Source organism: Sinocyclocheilus grahami, unplaced genomic scaffold (assembly GCF_001515645.1).
Source record: "Sinocyclocheilus grahami isolate Dianchi unplaced genomic scaffold, SAMN03320097.WGS_v1.1 scaffold176.1, whole genome shotgun sequence".
Classification (NCBI taxonomy): Eukaryota; Metazoa; Chordata; class Actinopteri; order Cypriniformes; family Cyprinidae; genus Sinocyclocheilus; species Sinocyclocheilus grahami.
This window is the reverse complement of record NW_015505355.1, coordinates 3,850,595-3,862,489: the sequence shown is the minus strand read 5'-3', so window position 1 is coordinate 3,862,489 and position 11,895 is coordinate 3,850,595. Positions and strand designations below refer to the sequence as shown.

The window sequence follows — 11,895 nt, the reverse complement described above, 5'->3', positions numbered from 1 at the left end:
TGCTAACTGTTCTGTCTTTGGCTGCACAGACGAGCACAGAACACTGTTTAGAGTCCCAGCCTCAGAGGAGACAAGAGAGCAGTGGATTTATTGATTTATTTTATGTATATTGCTGCTGCCACACAGATCTAAAATAAACATGCAGTTTATTTCCCAGCTGTTTACCTTCACAGACATAACCGACTGTTTTTTGTAACTCTTGTGTGTTTTTAACGTAAACTTGTGTGTGAATGAGAACTTAGTTTAGTACTCGCATGCTGTGCTTCGGATGTGTGCGCTCAGAAAACCGTATATCATAAGTTTAAACTCATATGGTTTAAAACGCATGAATTCAGAGCGATAAACATGATAATCAGAACCAAAACAGATGTTTTTAGCTGGTACCAGCTGTAATGGCCCAGCTCTATTCTGGAAAAGGGGGCGGGGAGCAGCAGCTCATTTGCATTTAAAGAGACAGGCCCGAAAAACAGTGTGTGTGTTGGGACAAATGGGACAACCTACGGTCATGTGGACTTAACGGACACGCACACGCGGCGGCCATTTGAAAGTCCGTAAGACGTAAGACTTCAAGTTCACATGAAGTGTTCCATTTGGGACAGGGCCTATAAGTAATATTGCACCTACATGTCTTATTTGAGTATTATTAGACTGGTAGGGTTAGGGTTAGAATAAGTTGGCATCTACTTGCGGCATACTACTTAAAGTCAGTAGAATGTCTGTTAGGAGAGTTAGTAGACATGTAGGTGCAAGATTACTTACTGTAATCAGAATGTTCAAAAGGGACCATCAAAATAAAGTGTTACCAGATATCTAGATTGTTTAATTCTCAAAGCAACAAAAAGGCTTGAAAGCAACGTGTAAAAACTAAATGATGACTATTTTTGTTATCTACGTGAAATTAAGTATTTAAAAACAAAATGATAAAATGACATCATCATTAGTGATGGAGCTTTTAAAAACTCTTAATCAATTGCTTTGCAAAATAATTCTGCTGCTGTAAATGCAGCCCAAAAACATACATAAAATATCTTTTACAAAGCAGTTGTAGGTACTAATTTGTAGGGCCTATTTTGTGTGTTTTATGGAGATTTTGGCTAATCAGCCAATAAGAGACAATTACCTACTACTCTTCCTTTTTTAATATACAAATGTTTCTTTAAAAATGTCTACAATTTGTAAAACATCATTGAGATCAGGTAAAAACCATACAGACTCAAACTGGTTCACGAGTTCACTAAGATCACCCCTAACGGCAAACTATTGAAATTTCGTAACGTTTTGAAACCGTTATGATTTAATGCCTTGCTTACTGAAATTACATGACTTGGTAGTTGGTTTGAAACAAAAGATTTGCAAAATTATCAAAGTGTCATCAATCAAAACATTAATGCAAGCACTTCCCAATGAATAATGACCTGCCATACCTTTCCGCCTCAGAAATACATCATATTACAAATGCAAAATGGGTTGTGAACACCATTTCTTGTTGATTATATTGTAGTATGATGTTTTTATGGATAATCTGGTCCAAATAATGTACATACTGATAACTGTCGAAATAGTAAAGAGACTTGCATTGAAGAGGAGTGCAGGTACAGGAGTGTAGCGCTCAGCGTGGATCAGGCTTAAGCTGTTGGGAAGGTGGCCTTCTCTCGCCCCCACAAAAAACAACCTAACATGAAAGAATGCAACATTACTATACGCATATCAAAAAACTTCAGAGTCCTTGTTGTTTTAACTGGAACTAGAAAGGTTTACCTGGAGGCGGCAATGATGGAGGCATTGAGTCCTCCGTAGCAAGACATGGCCACAGCGATGGGGACGATCCAGCTAATGGGGCCCAGCACCTGATTTCCAAATGTCTACAGATGGGGACACAAACTGACATTTTAATCAAATGATGGCTTAATTTATACAATAAATTCATAAAGACTAAAAATTAAGATGCCTGATTATCATAAAGATCCTTACTACAGCCACTGCATCACTACCCATGAAAGAAGGCATGTCCAGAACGGCATAGTATGCCACGTTGGTCAGCAAGTAGATGATTGTCACTATTGGCATGGAGATGGCTATAGCGATGGGAAGGTTCCTATGAACGATTAAGGAGAACGATTAAATACTTAGTATGAATAAGGAACATGATGCATTCATTGTTATGTAGCTCTGGATAATGGTGTCTGCTAAATTAATAAATGCAAATGTAAATGTGGAAAGAGAAACATGCCAGGTCTGAAATGTACTTGTGGTGGTAGCCAGTGCAACAAAAATGGTCTACCACAAATAATGTGTGAACTTTAACACAAATTGACTTTAATATTTCTATTAATTAATCCGCTATTTTGTAATTTAGTCTTATTTTTTATTTTTAAATGTTAGTTGGCAAAAAGGCTGTGGATTTAAATGTTATCTTATCAAAATTTGTCTAGTTTTAGTCAATGAAAACTGACATTTTAGTCATAGTTTAGTATATTTTTTTTTATTTCACTTCACATATAAATGTCCATCTGAAGTGATTTATTTAAACATATTTTACACAGAATGTTTGATGTATCTTAGAAAGCATGAATGCATTTACACTGCAGTTATGAGAGTAATGTTTTAAGTAAAAAAAATATGAATATCGAAATGAAATGATGAGGGAAAAAATAAATATTTTTAAAAATGAAACTAACACTGCCAGTTGGTGGCGACAAGTCAATGTCACTGAATTTTTAATTCAACCAGTGGCGTAGTGTCTGGGTATGTAGGTGCATATGGGCCCGGGCGGATTGGGGGCCCGCCGAGCTGAGGGGAACTTTTAATTTCCCTGCAATTTCCCTGAATTTCCCTTGTCCGACAGCTTATCAGAATTCTCAGCCCGAGTCCGACAGGAGCCCGTATTTATTTAAACATATTTTACACTGAATGTTTGATGTATTGCATTTACACTGCAGTTATGAGAGTAATGTTTTAAGTAAAAAAAATATGAATATCGAAATGATATGATGAGGGAAAAAATTAATATTTTTAAAAATGAAACTAACACTGCCAGTCGGTGGCGACAAGTCAATGTCACTGAATTTTTAATTCAACCAGTGGCGTAGTGTCTGGGTATGTAGGTGCATATGGGCCCGGGCGGATTGGGGGCCCGCCGAGCTGAGGGGAACTTTTAATTTCCCTGCATTTCCCGACAGCTTATCAGAATTCTCAGCCCGAGTCCGACAGGAGCCCGTGTCTTTTTTTCTCTCTCTCGCTTCCCCATTACACAGCTGCTGTTGCAGCCATTAAAATAGTTCAGTTTTGGTTTTTAATGGCAAAGTGGTAATATTGCTTTTCGTTTCTTTATTAAGTTAATTTAAAAATATGTTTGTTAAATTCAGGTTTTTGTTTTTTAAAGGAGCGGCCAGTGTCAGACAGTGAGTTGAGCATATGTTTGATCAATTTAGCCTTCTCAAATCAACACGACGACTTGCCTAAAATAAAATCTATAGACATAAAACACTTTGTGCATTTCACAGTATTAAGTTAAACATTTAACCTAGATAAATGTGCACTGTTAGGCGCATATGCAATCGTTTATGCGGAGAGTGGAAGCTGAACCGCGCTCTGCAGGACATGGGACTGATGGGAGGCGCCAGTGCGATAACTTGCTTTTTTTTTTTTAACAGTGGAAGCTTAAAAATATGCCGTCATTTTTGCTCATAAAGGTAAGAGTATACCTCATTCAGAACGGCAAAGTCTACTTTTATTTGGGTGCACTCACAATATCAACAAAACCTTGTGCTTTTGTAAAATAAGGAAAACAAACGCTTTCTGATGCGCTTTCTGTCGTCTCTGTCTTGAGCAGGAGTGCCTCACAATGATGAACTGAAACTCAGCGAATACTTGCCTTACCGAAATGATAAATATATCTATATAATGCTTTAAATTACTATTTTAAAATGAAACAATTCAAATTGAAAACAAAAACTCTTTCATTATGTAATCCGTAAAGACGCATTTCTCTTTAAAGGCACGTCCAATGAGGAGATGGCGAGTCAGGTTCGTCAAATTCATCTTTGTGACACTGACTCAGAAAACACTAGTATATGAACAAATAATTAAATTATCCCCTCACTATTTTTAACTTTTTTGTTTGTTTTTTATTTATTTTGTTTGTTTGTTTTTTTGGGCCGCTTTGCCAAAATTGTGTTTGGATTCAGTAGCTACGAATAGCCTATGGCAGCATTTTAGTGTCAAAAAAAAGTCTGTGGCATCCCTAATTATTCACATTTAACATATAAAACAGCAATAAAATGTAGACTTATTGATGTTTTTTTAAACTCTGATTGATCGATTTCATGAGACATTCGTTTGTATTATATTTGTACACATTTTTTTGCATATGGGCCCGGGGCTGGCTTGCTACGCCACTGCATTCAACCTATTTGTTCAAAAAGGCCTCAGGAACTACACTCTTAAAATAAAGGTGCTTCACAATGCCATAGAAGAACCTTTTTGTCTAAATGGTTCCATAAAAAACCTTTCCGTTTCACAAAAGGTTCCTTGTGGCGAAAGAAGGTTCTTCAGATTATAAAAAGGTAAGAAAGAGATGGTTCTTTGTGGAACCAAAAAGGGTTATTCTATGGCATTGCAGTGAAAACCTTTTAAGCACCTTTATTTTTAAGAATGTAAGCCAGTGACTGACTTTACATATGGGTCATTGAATCATTCGCTCAACCGATTCATTCAAAATGCAGATTAATTTAGAAATGAGACAGTTGGCCAAATTTATTTTTAATTTTGTACAATTTGCATATTTATTTATGAAGACAAAGCTCCACCAGATTCATAACAGGTGCGTACGCACATCAGTTTGTTATTACCCTCATTCAGTGTTAATGAATCTGGATTATTGAAATTGCGGGACCGCAGCTAATATCGTACATTAAAACATGCCCCCCAAAAAAGTACATATAAGAGCTTTCCACACAACGTTACCTCTCTTTTATGTAGGCCTAGACTTCATGCAGTTGTGTTTAGGAGTATTGTTACTCATAAAAAAATATGCTTTTGTAGAGTTATATAATTGCCTTAAATGACTGGTTTCTAAGGCCACCAGGAGTATGTGATTTTTGTACACAGATGCACAATTACTGAATGAGAACACAATATTAAAATGACAATATCCAGTTAAATGGGGGAAAAATGGATATGCTGACACCTCTCAGGGTTCTGGATCTCCTCAGTAACAAAGTTGAGCGTGTCCCAGCCAGAGTAGGAGAACAGAGCTGAATAAAGAGCCAGGGCAATGCTGCCCGCCTCCGTGGAGGAGCCCTCGAATGGACTAATGAAGTTCTTTGTTTCTCCTGTGGTGCACACAAGGAAGTATGAGAAACACAGAGATAAAATTATAAGACTGAGCAGTATGAGAAACACCCTGAGATCTCTAGTTAATTAGATATTAATCTGTTCAAACAACAAGTGTAGGCGAAACCTGAAAATGATTAAGAGCTACTTCCTTGCTCATGCCATCTCAATTCCTCTTATTAACTGTAACAAATCCACCCCTTCAGTATCCTGGAGAAACTACTTTTACCGTTAATTATTTTAATGATGCCCACTGTGATGACGAGGAGCAGAGACATGATCTTGGTGTACGTGAAAATATCTTGAACCAAAGTGCCCCACTTCACGTAAGCACAGTTTATGAAGATCAGAATACCTGAGGAAAGAGAGATAAGGAGGAACACATTAAATACAGTATGAAGTCAGCTGTGTGAGAATCAGAACATTTTAGTCAAAAGATGACTCACAAGATATTACACAAGAGGTTGTTTTTTTGTTTTGCTCTTATTTTCTCAGAAACCACAGCAGGCACTGTCCATGAATACAGTACACTATAGTTTCCCAATACTTTTTTATAAACGTTTTTTTAAATGAGAACTATTCAGTAGGTTATATAAACTTTACTGTGTTACGAAATCAGTATCAAAAACGTAATGCTTTGTCCCATATTTTATACAGCAGAAGGATTTTACAAAATAAGGATTTCTACAATTGTGACAATAAGTAATGTTACACAAATTTACACAAAGCTCAACCATTTTCCTAATGTTATTATAAGAAAAATATTAAAGGGGTCATATGATGCGATTTAAATTTTTCCTTTCTCTTTGGAGTGTTACAAGCTCTTGGTGCATAAAGAAGATCTGTAAAGTTGCAAAGACTAAAGTCTCAAAGAGATATTCTTTATAAAAGTTAAGAGTCAACCACGCCTACCTAAAACGGCTCGTTCTAACACGCCCCCACATATCTACATCACGATGTGGGAAGATTTGCATAATGCCGCCCAAATGTTCAAGCAAAGAAAGAAGGCGTAACTTTTATTCTCGCTGTAGTATTGTTGTTGCCACCGCCATGTCGTGAAGATGCTGTGTTTCGTTGTGAAAGCGAAACTACTTTGTTTGGCCTTCCAAAAGAGGACGATATCCACTTCGTCATGCCTAGAGCTGATCCGTGCTGGTCGCTGAGGAAATACATCAACTTCGCGCTGAGGATCGCCAGGATCGGCTTTCACAGTGGACGAAGCAGAGTCCAACCCGGGGTCGTCACATGCGGTTGCCGCAAGCCCTCCGGCCGCACCATTATCAAGCCCGCCGGCCTCCACTCCCTCAAATAACAGGTGCGTACGCACATCAGTTTGTTATTACCCTCATTCAGTGTTAATGAATCTGGATTATTGAAATTGCGGGACCGCAGCTAATATCGTACATTAAAACATGCCCCCCAAAAAAGTACATATAAGAGCTTTCCACACAACGTTACCTCTCTTTTATGTAGGCCTAGACTTCATGCAGTTGTGTTTAGGAGTATTGTTACTCATAAAAAAATATGCTTTTGTAGAGTTATATAATTGCCTTAAATGACTGGTTTCTAAGGCCACCAGGAGTATGTGATTTTTGTACACAGATGCACAATTACTGAATGAGAACACAATATTAAAATGACAATATCCAGTTAAATGGGGGAAAAATGGATATGCTGACACCTCTCAGGGTTCTGGATCTCCTCAGTAACAAAGTTGAGCGTGTCCCAGCCAGAGTAGGAGAACAGAGCTGAATAAAGAGCCAGGGCAATGCTGCCCGCCTCCGTGGAGGAGCCCTCGAATGGACTAATGAAGTTCTTTGTTTCTCCTGTGGTGCACACAAGGAAGTATGAGAAACACAGAGATAAAATTATAAGACTGAGCAGTATGAGAAACACCCTGAGATCTCTAGTTAATTAGATATTAATCTGTTCAAACAACAAGTGTAGGCGAAACCTGAAAATGATTAAGAGCTACTTCCTTGCTCATGCCATCTCAATTCCTCTTATTAACTGTAACAAATCCACCCCTTCAGTATCCTGGAGAAACTACTTTTACCGTTAATTATTTTAATGATGCCCACTGTGATGACGAGGAGCAGAGACATGATCTTGGTGTACGTGAAAATATCTTGAACCAAAGTGCCCCACTTCACGTAAGCACAGTTTATGAAGATCAGAATACCTGAGGAAAGAGAGATAAGGAGGAACACATTAAATACAGTATGAAGTCAGAACATTTTAGTCAAAAGATGACTCACAAGATATTACACAAGAGGTTGTTTTTTTGTTTTGCTCTTATTTTCTCAGAAACCACAGCAGGCACTGTCCATGAATACAGTACACTATAGTTTCCCAATACTTTTTTATAAACGTTTTTTTAAATGAGAACTATTCAGTAGGTTATATAAACTTTACTGTGTTACGAAATCAGTATCAAAAACGTAATGCTTTGTCCCATATTTTATACAGCAGAAGGATTTTACAAAATAAGGATTTCTACAATTGTGACAATAAGTAATGTTACACAAATTTACACAAAGCTCAACCATTTTCCTAATGTTATTATAAGAAAAATATTAAAGGGGTCATATGATGCGATTTAAATTTTTCCTTTCTCTTTGGAGTGTTACAAGCTCTTGGTGCATAAAGAAGATCTGTAAAGTTGCAAAGACTAAAGTCTCAAAGAGATATTCTTTATAAAAGTTAAGAGCCAACCACGCCTACCTAAAACGGCTCGTTCTAACACGCCCCCCCATATCTACATCACGATGTGGGAAGATTTGCATAATGCCGCCCAAATGTTCAAGCAAAGAAAGAAGGCGTAACTTTTATTCTCGCTGTAGTATTGTTGTTGCCACCGCCATGTCGTGAAGATGCTGTGTTTCGTTGTGAAAGCGAAACTACTTTGTTTGGCCTTCCAAAAGAGGACGATATCCACTTCGTCATGCCTAGAGCTGATCCGTGCTGGTCGCTGAGGAAATACATCAACTTCACACTGTGGATCGCCGGATCGGCTTTCACCGTGAACGAAGCGGAGTCCAGCCCGGGGTTGTCACATGTGATTGCCGCAAGCCCTCCGGCCGCTCCTTCAACGAATCCACCGGCCGCCGCTCACTCTAGCCCGCCGTGTGTGACGCTGTGTTTCATTGTGAAAGCGAAACTACTTTGTTTGGTCTTCCAAAAGAGGACACAACTAGAAATCAGTGGTTAAGTTATATTTACAACACTGTTCCAGAACAGTTCAACCAAAATATTCAGATGTGTGCAGCACATTTTATGGAGGACTGTTTCCTGATCCTAGAAGAGTAGACTACAATGCCGGCTGTTCTGACTCACAGACTGTAAGTAGATTTTTTTATATTTAAAGAATTTGCCACTGACCATTCAAACGCAAGTTTTGGGCAGTGTAGAGTAGTGCTTGTTGTTTGTCATTTCTCCGATCACAAATGCAGACATTGTTTTATGTTTAGGTGGCACGTTGTATATGTCATTATAATCCGTCCCCACTGGATGCCACAAATGCCTCGTTTGTAATGGGTTTTAATGTTTTTGTCTCGTCGCTCCGGCCTGACAGGGCATCATCACAGTATGGTGAGGGACGTAACATTTCCGTCACACGCTTGAGGTATCCGGCCAATCACAACGCACTGGATAGCTGGCCAATCAGAGCACACCTTGCTTTTCAGACCGATGAGCTTTGTAAAAATCGACATGTTTTAGAAAGGCGGGGCATAAAGAAGAAACAATAATGTACAGTATGTGGAAAATAATGTGTTTTTGAACCTTAAACCGCATAAACACATTTCATTACACCAAATACACAAAATAATGTTCTTTTTAGCACATCATATGACCCCTTTAAACAAATAATTTTTTATTTAATTTATAGGAAATATAAATTTATGTGTAACTACAAACAACACTTGGTCCCATTTTTACATTTTACACTTTAAGAAAAGCCCATAAAAATAGGGGCCAACGTACTTTTTTTTAACATGAACATTTCAATCCTGATTTTTCCCACAGGGGTACACCCATTATTTTAATTACACATTGCACTGTGTTGTGTTTCAGGGTTGAATAAAATAAAATAAAATAAAAATCAAATTAACAGATCATTTCTTGGCAGAAAAGTACTAGTACTTTTTCAATTTTTCTAGTTTATTTTTTTAACTAAAAAACTAAAACAAATAAATTGTGGCAACACTTTAGCAAAAAATTGCAAACATTATATTATATGTTGTTTGATCTGAAGATGAGAATCAACATTTTCTGAAGGTTAAGCAATAAGCATTGATATTTGCCAAAAAGAAAAACTTTTTCAGATTATTATTTTTTTGTCCCCTATTCTTGGAAAGTGCTAGGTCCCATCTCAGCTAGCACTTGAATTGTGTGTGTTGTTACAGTCTGTCCTCATGCACTGGTGGATCATGTCCCTGCCTTCTGAGAACACATTTAGCTCTGACTGGAAACTGTGTGAAGGCAACAGCTGCTGAGAAGGAAAGAGAAACAAAAACACCTCCTCTGTCTCGTGTACAAAAGCGAAAATTGGGCAAATCGGAGAAAAGTGCCACATTCATCCTTGTTCTGCTTTCACTTTGTTCAAACTCTGCTAAACAAGAAATTGTTTACATGAACCAAAAGAAATCTACATAGGCCTTTAACAAAAACCATTACAAATGAATGTACACACTCAGGCTTAGACAACACGAGTCACCAACAGAAAAGTTCATGGGTCTTTTGGACCTGTTATAGTGATACCATAGTATCCTTTGACGTACCTTTCAGAACCATGTAAATATAATAATGCATGAACATGGTAATCATTCATATTAGCATCTGAATTCATTGCTGTAGCATGGTACCATCACCTTTTTGTAAGGGACGTGTTGTTGATCTTTCACCCAAATACCAGTGTCTGCAATAGTCAAGCCAGCGGAGTCACAGAAAAAATGATTTGTGTGTTACTAAAATTATTTGTGCTACTGAAAACTAAATTGGTTATCAAGGTGTCACAACAAATAGTGCAGAAGTGTTAAGATAACAGAAATATGTACTCAATATGCGCTACGGTGAGACAGGTTAATCATGGTTGTTTGTTTCTCATCTTTCTCGACACATATAGATTCTCTTGCTTAATCACGCAGGTGACTGTGCCGTGTGTTGGATGCCTGAAGTTCTTTACTATTCAAACGTGATGAAAAGCACATTTCATTAGGGGTCATGTGATGATCTGGGGTAGGAAAAAGGAAGTGTGTGGCAAACAGAACCACAAAACAACAGGTCTACACTACAGCAGGAGTAATAACTGTGCAATGCTATGCTCAGGTATTAGAAAAGAAAAACATAATTTTTGTGTAATGAAGGGCCTACTTTATTAGTATTTGACGGCACATAAGTGCACATTATTCTAAACGAAAATAAATGTTAGTCTTCACGATCTTTCATTTCATTTAATAGATTGGCTAAAACAACTTCCCTTTTTGGCTGAACATATTGGTTAATTCTGGCATGGAACGGCCACTTTTCACACTCGAATTTCAATTTTTTCACATTACATTAGGGAAGTACAGTGGTTGCGAATGCCATTTCAGACAAAAGGATATACTGTATGTGTCTGTATGTGAAATTTAGTGAAGTAAAAAAAAAAAAAAGGTTTTGTGTGTTGTGATGTGAAAGACAGCAGAAGTGGAAAAATATTTCACTCACACACACACACACTAAATAATGAATAAATAAATAAAATCACTAAAATAACATCTAATTCTGTGTCAGCTGCGTCACACGGATACGTTGTTTTCGTTCAAATCAAATCATCCGCGTGACGCAGCTGACACCGAATATCATCCGCTGTTTACATTCAGTGGATACTCTCCAAAATGGCACCAGGGTGACGCGGAGGAGACGAATTGTTGAATAAAGTAGTTATTTTTGTTTTCTTTGCGTACAAAAAGTATTCTCGTAGCTTCGTAAAATTACGGTTGAACCCCTGATGTCACATGAATTATTTTACCGATCTCCTTGCTACGTCTCTGGACCTTGATCGTGGTAATTACGTTGCTGTCTATGGGAGGGTCAGAGAGCTCTCAGAATTCATCAAAAATATCTTAATTTGTGTTCCCAAGATGAACGAAGGTCTTACGGGTTTAGAACGACATGAGGGTGAGTAATTAATGACAGAATTTTAATTTTTGGGTGAACTAACCCTTTAAAGACTAAACCCTTTCTAAATCATGAAAAATGACATTTTTGTCTTTTTCTAATCAGGCACTGAATTTGACACAAATAAGAAGTTGTCTCCGGTAATACAATGGCTTTGGGGGGGGGAAAGGGGGACAGGATCTCACACAACACAATCAACTCAAAAGGAAAGTTGTTTCAGAGGCAGTTGATGAAAGATTAATAAGACAGTATTGTAATTTTTAGTTAATGCATTAACTATTAACTACAACTTTTCCTCAATAAACTCCTAATTTGCTGCTTATAAATATTTCGTAAGATAGTTGTTAAGTTTAGGTCTGGGGTCATACAGAATAAGGCATTGATATGTGCTTTATAAGT

At 37.6% G+C, this 11,895-nt stretch overlaps 2 protein-coding genes across 2 annotated transcripts in view; both read right to left on the bottom strand.

The window, feature by feature from the left end:
* Nucleotides 1–5,735, bottom strand: part of LOC107593864 (Y+L amino acid transporter 2-like) — a gene marked incomplete at its 5' end in the record, with an annotated part of 7,678 nt that extends 1,943 nt beyond the window's left edge. Inside the window, 5 exons of the mRNA XM_016283744.1 lie at nucleotides 1,572–1,672; nucleotides 1,759–1,862; nucleotides 1,972–2,095; nucleotides 5,189–5,333; nucleotides 5,564–5,735. Of these exons, the coding sequence (XP_016139230.1) occupies nucleotides 1,572–1,672; nucleotides 1,759–1,862; nucleotides 1,972–2,095; nucleotides 5,189–5,333; nucleotides 5,564–5,735 (646 nt within the window). The remainder of the gene's footprint in view (nucleotides 1–1,571; nucleotides 1,673–1,758; nucleotides 1,863–1,971; nucleotides 2,096–5,188; nucleotides 5,334–5,563) is intronic.
* Nucleotides 5,736–6,819: 1,084 nt separating this feature from the next.
* On the bottom strand, nucleotides 6,820–7,533 carry LOC107593896 (Y+L amino acid transporter 2-like). Its single transcript, XM_016283774.1, has 2 exons — nucleotides 7,391–7,533; nucleotides 6,820–7,160 (listed from the first exon to the last, which is right to left on the bottom strand). Exons 1-2 carry the CDS (start codon nucleotides 7,437–7,439, stop codon nucleotides 6,985–6,987), a joined length of 225 nt encoding a protein of 74 aa, XP_016139260.1. The 5' UTR covers nucleotides 7,440–7,533; the 3' UTR covers nucleotides 6,820–6,984.
* Between the last annotated feature and the right edge of the window lie 4,362 nt (nucleotides 7,534–11,895).

Excerpts from the sequence above, each read along its gene's own strand:
- LOC107593896 (XM_016283774.1), bottom strand. The coding sequence starts at position 7,439 with ATGTCTCTGCTCCTCGTCATCACAGTGGGCATCATTAAAATAATTAAC. Across the intron at positions 7,161-7,390 it reads CATCATTAAAATAATTAACG|GAGAAACAAAGAACTTCATT; the intron begins GTAAAAGTAGTT and ends TGTGCACCACAG.